The sequence below is a fragment of the Crinia signifera genome, chromosome 1, assembly GCF_055691185.1.
Source record: "Crinia signifera chromosome 1, ASM5569118v1, whole genome shotgun sequence".
NCBI classification, from domain to species: domain Eukaryota; kingdom Metazoa; phylum Chordata; class Amphibia; order Anura; family Myobatrachidae; genus Crinia; species Crinia signifera.
In genome coordinates this window covers 146,998,575-147,010,594 of record NC_139217.1, presented here as the reverse complement: position 1 = coordinate 147,010,594, position 12,020 = coordinate 146,998,575, and the positions used below count along the sequence as shown (strand labels likewise).

General features: G+C 42.1%; 1 protein-coding gene across 1 annotated transcript in view; it reads right to left on the bottom strand.

Moving 5' to 3' along the window:
• Nucleotides 1-9,702, bottom strand: part of LOC146059467 (uncharacterized) — a 75,859-nt gene extending 66,157 nt beyond the window's left edge. The window contains exon 1 of the mRNA XM_083171719.1: nt 9,546-9,702. Coding sequence (XP_083027845.1) covers nt 9,546-9,702 — 157 coding nt within the window. The remainder of the gene's footprint in view (nt 1-9,545) is intronic.
• Between the last annotated feature and the right edge of the window lie 2,318 nt (nt 9,703-12,020).

Sequence of the window (12,020 nt, the reverse complement as noted above, 5' to 3'; positions counted from 1 at the left end):
CTCTTTTCATACAGAAAGAACATTACTGAATGCTCACTGACTTTCAGGGAACCAGGATGGTTGCGAAAGTCAGCAGCAGCTTTAGTGATCTTTACTACTGTGAGTGTCACCTGTTTATCTCTAGTATCTATATCCCGCACCCTTGTTTTAGCGGTTACCATCGCAAAACACAATACCCAGCACCAGTACTTTATCTGCTCTGTCATAATTAACGGAAATTGCAAAAAATTATTATTATATAGCAAACATTGCAAAAAGTATAACTACCCATGTCCGGACTGCACCAGGACAGGACAATTCCTCTCTGGTCATACAATTTGTAAAAACATATTTCGCTAGTCGACTTCCTTTACCATAAAGATAAGAATAGGAACCAGAATATATGTATAGGCTGACACAAAGAACAGCCGTTTAAATTGCCAATATAAGTGTTCCCCTTATCTGGTAATTTCAGATGTCTCTAAATCCATAGGATAGTACAAAATTATTCTATAAAATAACCTGTACTTAACCTATGATTATCAATGTTTGGTGTTGTCTGTCTGTATGTCTATAAACCTCTATTTTAAATGATTATTAAAAGTTACATTTTATAATTATTCTTTGTAAAAAATCTTTTTGACAATTTAAAAGAGTGCCCCCAAACAAAAGAGATTACTTTTTTCTCTTCTACTTTGGTAGTACTCAGGGGAGCACCGCTACGTCATTACCTACCATACCATAGGTTGACTATTAAAGATTATTGTGGTAATCACACAAATTTTGAACCATTGTATGTATATCTAAAAACATTTCAGTGTCACTTGTGCTCAGGTCATATCCCCTCCCAGATTCCCCTCCCCTCCCCCTCTCCCCACTAAAATACAGAATAAGTGAGTCAGACTGGGCCAGTGAGGCTTGATGTAGAAGTCTGTTATGAATTGTGGGGATTGACTACAGTCTAGGCTATGTGCATTACTAAAAGGTACAGTATATTTACTAAGGGTCCGTTTGTGTTGATTTATATCCATGAAAATCAATGTTAATCGATAATGGGACTCCACAGCTAGAACACACATTTACTAATATTTTAAAAATGAATATATAAAAATGATCAGTTAGTAAATGTGTGTTTTAGACCTTGGAGCCCATTAACCCCTTCCTGACACAGCCAGTTTTTGCCTTCCTGACAGAGCCCTTTTTTTCAAATCTGACATGTATCACTTAAGTGGGGATAACTTTTTTTTGCTTTTACTTATCCCAGTGATTTTGAGATTGTTTTCTCGTGACACATTGTACTTCAAATTAGTGGTAAATTTGGGTCGATACAGTCTGTGTTTTTTTGTGAAAAATACCAAAATGTCGTAAAAAAATTGAAAATTTAGCAATTTGCAAAATGTTAAATTTTCTGCTTGTGAGACAAATAATCATACCACTCAAAATAGTTAATAACTAACATAGACCATATGTCTACTTTATGTTTCCATCATTATTTCAACTTCCTTTTAATTTTTTTGGACACTAGGAGGCTTACAATATGAATAGCAAATTCTCAAATTTTCAAGAAAATTTCAAACACTGATTTTTTTAGGGACCAGTTCAGTTCTAATGTGACTTTGAGGGACTTGTATGTGAGACACCCCCATAAATGATGCCATTTCAAAAACTGCACCCCTCACAGTATTTAAAACAGCATTTTGGAAGTTTGTTAACCCTTTAGGTGTTTCACAGGAATTAAAACAAAGTGTAGGTGAAATTTAAAAATTTCATTTTTTTTGCAGATTTGCAATTTTAATACATTTTTCTAAGGAACACAGTAGATTTTACTAGAGAAATGTGACTAAAAATTGATTCCCCCAATTCTTTTGTTTTCATAAATATCCTATATGTGGCCCTAGTGTGCACGTTGACCAAACCACAGGCTTCATAATAGAAGGAGCACCTACTTGATTTTGGAGCCTCCTTTTTATGAGATTATTTTTTAGGCACCATGTAGGATTCTAGGCACCATAAGATGCTAAAAGTTAGGAACCCCCCCCACAAGTGACCCCATTTTGCAAACTACACCCCTCAGGAAATTCATCTAGGGGTATGGTGTACATTTCAAACCCCCAGGGGTTTCACCAATTGTGGTACAACTGGGCAGTGAAAATGAAAAATTAAATTTTTTACACAAAAATGCAGTTCTGGCTCAAAATTTTTCATTTTCAGAAGGTATGAAGGAGAAAAAGCACCCCAAAATCTGTGCCCCAATTTCTCCCGAGTACGGCAATGCCTCACATGTGACCAAAAAATACCATTTGGGTGCATGGCAGGACTCAGAAGGGAAGGAGTGATTTTTGGATTTTGCAGCTCAGATTCTGGTGGAATGTTGGTGGGTGCTATGTCGCATTAGCAAGACCCCCCAAGCACCAATACAGTGGAACCCCCCCACAAGTGACCCCATTTTGCAAACTACACCCCTCAGGGAATTCATCTAGGGGTATAGTGTACATTTCAAACCCCCAGGGGTTTCACCAATTTTGATACAACTGGGCTGTGCAAATGAAAAATTAAATTTTTTACACAAAAATGCAGTTCTGGCTCAAAATTTTTCATTTTCACAAGGAATGATGGAGACAAAGCACCCCAAAATCTGTGCCCCAATTTCTCCCGAGTACGGCAATGCCTCACATGTGACCAAAAAATACCATTTGGGTGCATGGCAGGACTCAGAAGGGAAGGAGTGATTTTTGGATTTTGCAGCTCAGATTCTGGTGGAATGTTGGTGGGTGCTATGTCGCATTAGCAAGACCCCCCAAGCACCAATACAGTGGAACCCCCCCACAAGTGACCCCATTTTGCAAACTACACCCCTCAGGGAATTCATCTAGGGATATAGTGTACATTTCAAACCCCCAGGGGTTTCACCAATTTTGATACAACTGGGCAGTGAAAATGAAAAATTACATTTTTTACACAAAAATGCAGTTCTGGCTCAAAATTTTTCATTTTCACAAGGAATGATGGAGACAAAGCACCCCAAAATCTGTGCCCCAATTTCTCCCGAGTACGGCAATGCCTCACATGTGACCAAAAAATACCATTTGGGTGCATGGCAGGACTCAGAAGGGAAGGAGTGATTTTTGGATTTTGCAGCTCAGATTCTGGTGGAATGTTGGTGGGTGCTATGTCGCATTAGCAAGACCCCCCAAGCACCAATACAGTGGAACCCCCCCACAAGTGACCCCATTTTGCAAACTACACCCCTCAGGGAATTCATCTAGGGGTATAGTGTACATTTCAAACCCCCAGGGGTTTCACCAATTTTGATACAACTGGGCTGTGCAAATGAAAAATTAAATTTTTTTACACAAAAATGCAGTTCTGGCTCAAAATTTTTCATTTTCAGAAGGTATGAAGGAGAAAAAGCACCCCAAAATCTGTGCCCCAATTTCTCCCGAGTACGGCAATGCCTCATGTGTGACCAAAAAGTGGCAGGACTCAGAAGGGAAGGAGTGATATTTGGATTTTGCAGCACAGATTCTGGTGGAATGTTGGTGGGTGCTAGGTCGCATTAGCAAGACCCCCAAAGCACCAATACAGTAGAACCCCCCCACAAGTGACCCCATTTTGCAAACTACACCCCTCAGGGAATTCATCTAGGGGTATAGTGTACATTTCAAACCCCCAGGGGTTTCACCAATTGTGGTAAAACTGGGCAGTGAAAATGAAAAATTAAATTTTTTACACAAAAAATGCAGTTCTGGCTCAAAATTTTTCATTTTCCCAAGGAAGGAAGGAGACAAAGCACCCCAAAATCTGTGCCCCAATTTCTCCCGAGTACGGCAATGCCTCATGTGTGACCAAAAAGTGGCAGGACTCAGAAGGGAAGGAGTGATATTTGGATTTTGCAGCACAGATTCTGGTGGAATGTTGGTGGGTGCTATGTCGCATTAGCAAGACCCCCAAAGCACCAATACAGTGGAACCCCCTCACAAGTGACCCCATTTTGCAAACTACACCCTTCAGGGAATTTATCTAGGGGTATAGTGTACATTTCAAACCCCCAGGGGTTTCACTAATTTTGATACAACTGGGCAGTGAAAATGAAAAATTAAATTTTTTACACAAAAATGCAGTTCTGGCTCAAAATTTTTCATTTTCAGAAGGTATGAAGGAGAAAAAGCACCCCAAAATCTGTGCCCCAATTTCTCCAGAGTATGGCAATGCCTCATATGTGACCAAAAAATACCAGTTGGGTGCATGGCAGGACTCAGAAGGGAAGGAGTGATTTTTGGATTATGCAGCTCAGATTCTGGTGGAATGAATGGTGGGTGCTATGTGGCATTAGCAAGACCCCCGAAGCACGGTGAAATGATGAACCTAATAATCCATAGATGTGTGGTATATTTTAAAACACTCCTTTATACATAGGCCGGGTTTGTCGGGGCAAGTTTCACAGTGGAAAATAGTTTCCTTTCTTATTCCCTTTTTATAGCAAACTTTGCACCTTTTTTGTGTCCTGCCCTTTCTTGCAGTGGAGGGTATTTCGTTCGGAAAATGCTGCCCTGGTACAATACGGGGGCCAGTACTAGAAGTACTGGGGCCCTCTGCCTGCTGGTTCCCAAATATTAGGCCCTTTATGACTTCCTCTTGAAAGTGCATAAATGTCCCCCTCTGGCTGGTAGAACGGAATAGCACGTAAGCGTTATACAGTGCCATCTGGATGATATACACGGCCAGCTTCTTGTACCAGATTTTTGTTTTCCGCAGGGCACTGTACGGCTTCAGTACCTGATCTGAAAGATCCACTCCGCCCATGTACCTATTGTAATCCAGGATACAATTAGGTTTTGAGGTGTGGGTACTGGTACCTCGTACAGGGACGGAGGTGGTACTGTCTCCGTGAATTGTTGTCAGTATAAGGACATCCCTCTTGTCCTTATATTTGACCAACAACATATTTTCGGTGCATATTCCCCTGCTTTCACCCCTTCTCATTACTTGGGCAATGTGCGTTTTTGGGAGGCCTCTTTGGTTCTTGCGCACAGTACCGCAAGCTGCTGTACCTCTTGAACCAAGGGCCTTAAACAGGGGGATGCTAGTGTAAAAGTTATCCACATAGAGGTGATAACCTTTATCCAGGAAGGGGTGCACTAAATCCCAGACAATTTTTCCACTAACACCTACAAGGGAGGGGGGGCATTCTGGCGGTTCAATTCTTGAATCCTTCCCTTCATATACCCTTAACATGTGGGTGTACCCTGAGGTGCTTTCACACAGCTTATACATTTTTATGCCATACCTTGCCCTCTTACTGGGAAGGTACTGGCGGAATTTAACCCTTCCTTTAAAATGTATAAGGGACTCGTCGATACAAATAAATTTTTCAGGGATGTACATCTCTGCAAATTTGGCACTGAAATGATCAATGACCGGCCTGACTTTGAATAGCCGGTCAAAGGTGGGATCATCTCTGGGTGGGCACTGTGCATTATCGTTGTAATGCAAAAATTTAAGGATCATCTCAAAACGAGCCCGAGTCATGGCCATACGGTAAAATGGGGTGCTGTACAGAACATCTGTACTCCAATATTGCCTAATTTCTGGCTTTTTTACTATGCCCATATGAAACACCAGACCCCAAAACGTCATCATCTCTACTGCATCTACAGGGGTCCACCTAGCAAATGATGACGTGGGGTTTTGAGCAATAAACTGCTGGGCATATAAATTAGTTTGGTCCACCATTAAATTTATAAAATCATCAGAGAAAAATAATTTGAAAAAGTCAATTTCTCTGAGACCTGTGGAATCAAATTGAATTCCTGGCATGGCCAAAAACTCAGGAACCTGGGGCTCAAAATTGTCTGGTGGTGGGGTCCATACGAGATCAATTATTGGGGGGGGGGGTCTCAGCTGCTCTACGGGGGCGTCTTTGAGGGGGTCCCTCATCACCAGAGGAGGAAGAGGAGCTTAAGACGAATCCTTCAAATTCCCCGCTTGCCTCACTGGCTGTGTCAGAGTCAGAGGCAAGCATGGCATATGCCTCCTCCACTGAATACATTCTTCTGGATGACTGGGATGACATTTGGGATGACATTTGGGATGACATTTTTATTTTTGTGTTACTGGTAGTGAAATGTTTCAACACGTGTATAGTGTAGGGGGGGGGGTACAAACTTTATTTCAACCCGGGGGGTATGTAGTGTGTAGTGTGTATGTAGTGCAGAAAAAAAAAATACTTTATACAGGAATTTGATCTCAATAAAAAAAAAAAAAATTGAAGGGGTTAAAAGAAAAAAAAATTGAAGGGGTTAAAAAAAAAAAAAAAAAAAAAGGTCCTGCGCCAAAAATTGAGCACAGATGTTGGTCAGTAACGTCCGTCACTGAACAGCGCTCAAAGGCAACAGGAATTTGATCAAAAAAAAAAATAGATCAACCCTGTGCCGAAAAAGCTGATCAGTGATGTACGTCACTGATCAGCGCACAGTGGCCACAGGACACCCACAAAATCACAGTGTGTGTAAAAAAAAAATTTAAAAAAGACCCCACAGCACCCTCAAAAAAAAAAGGTGATCAGTGATGCGACACTGATTACCAGTGAGGGGCAGCAGGTGCACAACCTTTGGTGCAACTGACAGTGCAACTGGCAGCAACTGACAGGTATATATATAAAAAAAAAAAAATCTGCACCCCCAAAAAGTTGCTGATCACCTCAGATATAGTGATCAGCACAAAAGGCGGGGGCAGCAGACACAAAATATAGCACTCTCTATCACTCTCTGTCACTATCTCTCTCTATCTCTCTATCTCTCACTATCTATCACTCTATGACACTGCAGCAGCAGCACTGACAGTTATATATATGAAAAATAACCCCTGCACCCCCAAAAAGTTGCTGGGGGTGCACAAAAGGGGGGCAGCAGACACAAAATATAGCAGTCTCTATCACTCTCTGTCACTATCTCTCTCTATCTCTCTATCTCTCACTCTATGACACTGCAGCAGCAGCACTGACAGGTATATATATATAAAAAAAAAACCTGCGCCCCCCAAAAATTGCTGATCAGTTAATTTATACTGATCAGCACAAAAGGGGGGGCAGCAGTCAGTTATATAAAAAATATATAGCACAATCTGTCACTATCTCTCTCTATCTCTCTCTATCTCTCTCTATCTCTCGCTATCTCTCTATCTATAACTCTATCACACTGCAGCAGCACAAAATATAGCACTCTCTGTCTCTAGCCCTCTCTATCTCTCTCTATCTCTCTCTCTCTATCTCTCTATCTATAACTCGATGATACTGCAGCAGCACAACACAGCACAACACAGCACAACACAGCACAGGAAGTCACAAGATATAGCAAGATCCAGGCAGTGATCAGGTAAGTATTTGGCAAGGTTCAGGTCAGTATACTGCGGCAGCTAGGCACGGTGACCGCACTGCACGCAATTCCAGACCGGAATGGCGTCTGCAGTGCAGTCACCGTTAGTTTAAACCCCCCTCCATGGCTGTGATTGGTCCGTTGGTCCGACGAACCAATCACGGCCTTTGGGGGCGGGGTGAGGGGAGGTGACACCAGTGTCACCCTTACACCCCGCAGTGATTGGTGCTGTACTTTACAGCACCAATCACCTCCGATCCCTGTGTCACCGGCGAACGTTATTCGCCGGTGACACAGAAAACGCTGTGAATGGCTGTTCACACTGAACAGCCAATCACAGCGATCGCTGACGGGGGGGCGGCATCGCAGCCCCCCCTGGGCATGCAGGGACATGTCTGCTGTCAGGGACAGCAGACATCGTCCCTCTGTCCCCGCGTCTATAGACGCGGGGACAGTTTCAAGTCATGCCGTATATATACGTCATGTGTCGGGAAGTACATCCCGGCCATGACGTATATATACGTCAAATGTCGGGAAGGGGTTAAGATCAATTTAAATTAATCTGAAATCTATCAAAATTTATCAAAATCAACATTTATTAAATATACCCCTTAGTATGTGGTACGGAGAACAGGACGATAGGTCCAAAAGTACAGAATTCCAAACTGGAACTGGTGACAGAGCATCCAGAATGCTGAACTGAGGGCTGGTACCAAAGGTGCCGGAGGCTGGAGACTGCAATTGAAAACCTATAGTTCTTGATCTGAACACTATGTTAAAACCATTGGAACTGGATACTGGGCTCAAACCAGTGGGATGAGAGCTGGATACTGGGATGGGACCAGTGGTACTGGACACCGGGCTGGAATCAGTGACACATGAGCTGAAAACAGGGATGAGAATAGTGCTACTGGACACTGGATGATAACCAGCCGGGCCACTGGAGGGGCCCGGGCAGCTGCCCACAGTGGCACGGCACCACCCCCCTCCGCATCCGCACAAATGCCCCCACCCGTTGCCGGCGGTCAGGCTTGCACAATACACAGTGGGCTGAAGGTCAGTCCCAGGCCCCAACATTACTAGTGGTGGCCCTGATAACCAGAGGGATAAAATCTGGACACCGAACTGGGACGAGTGATACTGGACACAGAGTTGGACCCAGTGGTTCTTGTCACAAGGCAGGAATAAGTATCCACAGAACAGTACACAGTGAATGGATTCTGAGGATCACAGAGAGTATGCTTATGCTTCTGGCTGTGTTGGATATTGCAGTGGCAATCTGTAGGGGCTTCAGGAAGTCCCATTACAGGTACTTCTTGTTAAGGATTGGCTGTGGCCTTTGGGGAATTCGTAACAAGTCCAGCAGTGAAATGACCTGAGGAAAGATAGCTTCTCCCACAAGCCATAACTGTCTTAAGCCAGAACTTTCAAAACCAGCCACACACACCAGAACCAGCCACACACAGTGGATTCAAGAGCTGATGTGTAGGAAGAGAAGCATAAGTGGTCAGTGGTCAGCAGGTCCCTTGCACACTAAGGAGAAGACCTAAAAGCATCCGAATAAGTAAGTGTCTGGGTCTGTGGCTGGGGTCTCTGGATGGTGATGTGATACAGATACACTCATTGTAGTTACATCATTAGGATATTTATTTACAGAAATACAATTATATAACCCTCTCTGTTCTTGGATTTAAAATTACTTAATGAATACAACTATATATATAAAGATACACTAGGGTGGTTCAATAAGTAAAGTAACAAGACCCCTATTTTCTATTTCAGTCTAATTCCCCACTCTAGAGTAAACCACTGCTTCCCCTCACAGCCATTAAACTGTGCCTCATACCATACTGTCTTAAGATCAGTTGTAAATGGCAGTGCTGGCAGAAAATGGTTAAACATTGAGGTGCTTAGTGTGATCAGATTTCTGTGTCTCAACGGCAGGTTCAAGTTTTAGTGCACTTTTTTAAAAGTCTTTATTTTTTTACTAGTAACCCCGCTCAAAGCAAAAGCTTTGAAAGCTAGTCTGCTACCTTCTGTGTTTGTGCATGTTTCAGAAAGAGGTGTAGTTTCCTTCCCTGCCAGCAGATGGCAGTGTTTCATAGACCGAGGGACAATAGACATATACATAGATGATACGGAAAAAAATAACTCTGATTTTATAAAGCGGTACGTTTAAAACAGATTACTTACTGTGCATTCCAAAGGTATTGTTCTGTTCTTGGGCCAGTTTAGATGCTTTATCATTCATCTGTTCTTTCAGAACAAATATACACAATGCCACTTGTGACAATAGCAGAACCACAATAAATGTTGTGTGACAAACCCACTGTGGTTGTGTCCAAGTCATGTTATCGGTGAATCTTGTTGAATGTGATTTCCTGAAATATTGAAAATTCGGTTAGATATTTAATATAGAATTTACTGAAACTTTGAAAAAGACTAGACATCAAAATAAATCTGAAACTCTTGTATGTGCCGAACTGGACTAGTGTATGGGCACCTTTAGGCAGGGAACATATTAAGTAATATACAGTATTTGATGATATATTGTTCCTTCACAAATTAGAATGATCATCCATATTGCTCAACATGTATTCTCAATTGCGTGTTCACATGAATCATCCATGGGGTTGTGCCATCTGATTTTCTGAATGCCAGATGAGCTGACCCAGCTACCGACTGCATGCTGGTGAAAGGAACAAAACAACATAGTAAATATGCCGAGCGCATGCATGCACTTCAAAAGCTTCAAAAGTGATAAAGCTTCAAAAGTGATAAAAGGGAGAGTGATAAACACCCAGCTAATCAGCTCCTGTCTGACATTTTTCAAACACAGTCTGTGACATGGCAGGTAGGAGCTGATTGGCTGGCTGTTTATCGCTCTCCATTTTATCACTTTTGAAGCTTAGAGAATCTGGCCCCTTGCCTGGTATTAGGGTTATCTTAATAGTTTGACTAAGGGGTATTTATACTTGGGAACTTACACTGTCTCGACATGCCTTGAAAAAAGATACCGTATTGGTATCGAAACATGTTGGCCGGGAGACAGCAGTGTGGACCATTCTGGCCCTTATCCAGTGGTGGCCTTGCAGGGACACCTGTGGATTGTCAATCATGCCTTTATATCTGCATTGCAGTGTAGACCTAAGAGTCTGTAGTTTCACACCAAAGTTTTTATCTGTTACCTTTTAATCAATAAAAACTGTATTGCACTATTTTTTCACCTTGTATTTTCTATGGACCTTCTGCAAAACGTGAGTGGAGACTTTTGATGCCAGTGGTGACACATATGTTCCTTCCTATGCAGATATTGTCTACTATATGTGAACAATTTTAATGATATGGGTCACATCATAGGAACTTCTTAATATTCACCTGTGGACTTTTTAACCAACAATACCACACTATTGTATGTACTTTCTCTCACATTTGGGTACTTCGCTGTGTAAGAGAATTACATGAAAGATCATCTTACAGGGCCTGGGAATAATATTGGCATGCTGGTGAATGCTAACAACCACATGTAGGTAAATGCGGAATGTACAGTATATCACATGATCATAGACCAGATAATGATTTTTGTAAGGCCATACAACACATTGTTCTGCTGTGTACACAGAGGAAACACCAGGTGTGGGGATTGCACTTTACGGACAAACCAACTCTCCACCATCCAATAGAGGTGTGACCTCTTTTAAAGGGGTGTGGCCTAAGATAAATCTCTGTTTCATCAGTCTGGTGGCATCCCTGAAGATGTTAGCTGGCTGTGGAGATGGAGCTTTCTGTATTGCCAGCTCTTGCTACAGGAAATGATTACACTGCAGCACCAGGCCCCTCTTACTCAGTGGTTAACACCCACACTGTGTATACCACACCTTGTAATAATTTATTTACAAATAACAGTTCACAGTAACATATTAAAATGGTAAAGTAGATACATTTAGTTACAAAGAATCCAATAGACTGTTAATAGACTGGCTAATTCCAGGTTGAAACAAAATAGTTATAATGGGGCCGATTAGTAAATGATAGCTAATAGCACAGTATTTGCACACAGCGGCTGTGTAAAATTATACAACAGCAGCAGGATGCATCAAAACTGAAAGAATGCACACTGTCACCTTCTCTGTTCCTCTGCCACTTTTGAAGATATAGCATAATTGTCAAATAACCCGCAAAAATTACATTGCCATGGCTCGTGAAGCTGTGCTCAGGAAAAAGGACCAACATGCCCCTGTTTTACTAAAAAGCTTGCACCGTTGTCCCACCACCAGAAGCATCTAAATCATGTTGCAAGTGAAATCACAGGACCAGCTTTTGCCCTTCTGCTGCACAGGAGGTTTCTGTCCTCCCTGAGCTCGCCTTAAGTGTAATCACAGGACCAGATCCCCTAAAGTTCCATACTGCCCATACTGCCGACTTGTTTTGAATGATCAACAAGTTGAGATGGTTGATTCTTTTAGATTTTTGGGTATAAATATGGCTAAAGACTTCCTTTGGAGTACCCATATAAATACTGTTACAAAAAAGGCACACCAGCGTATGTTTTTTTTTGAGGAAACTACAGTTGTCTGGTATGTGTAGGAGGACCTTGGTGAATTTTTACACTAGTGTCATCAAGAGTGTTCTCACTTGCGGTATTGTGGCGTGGTTTGGCTCCTGCTC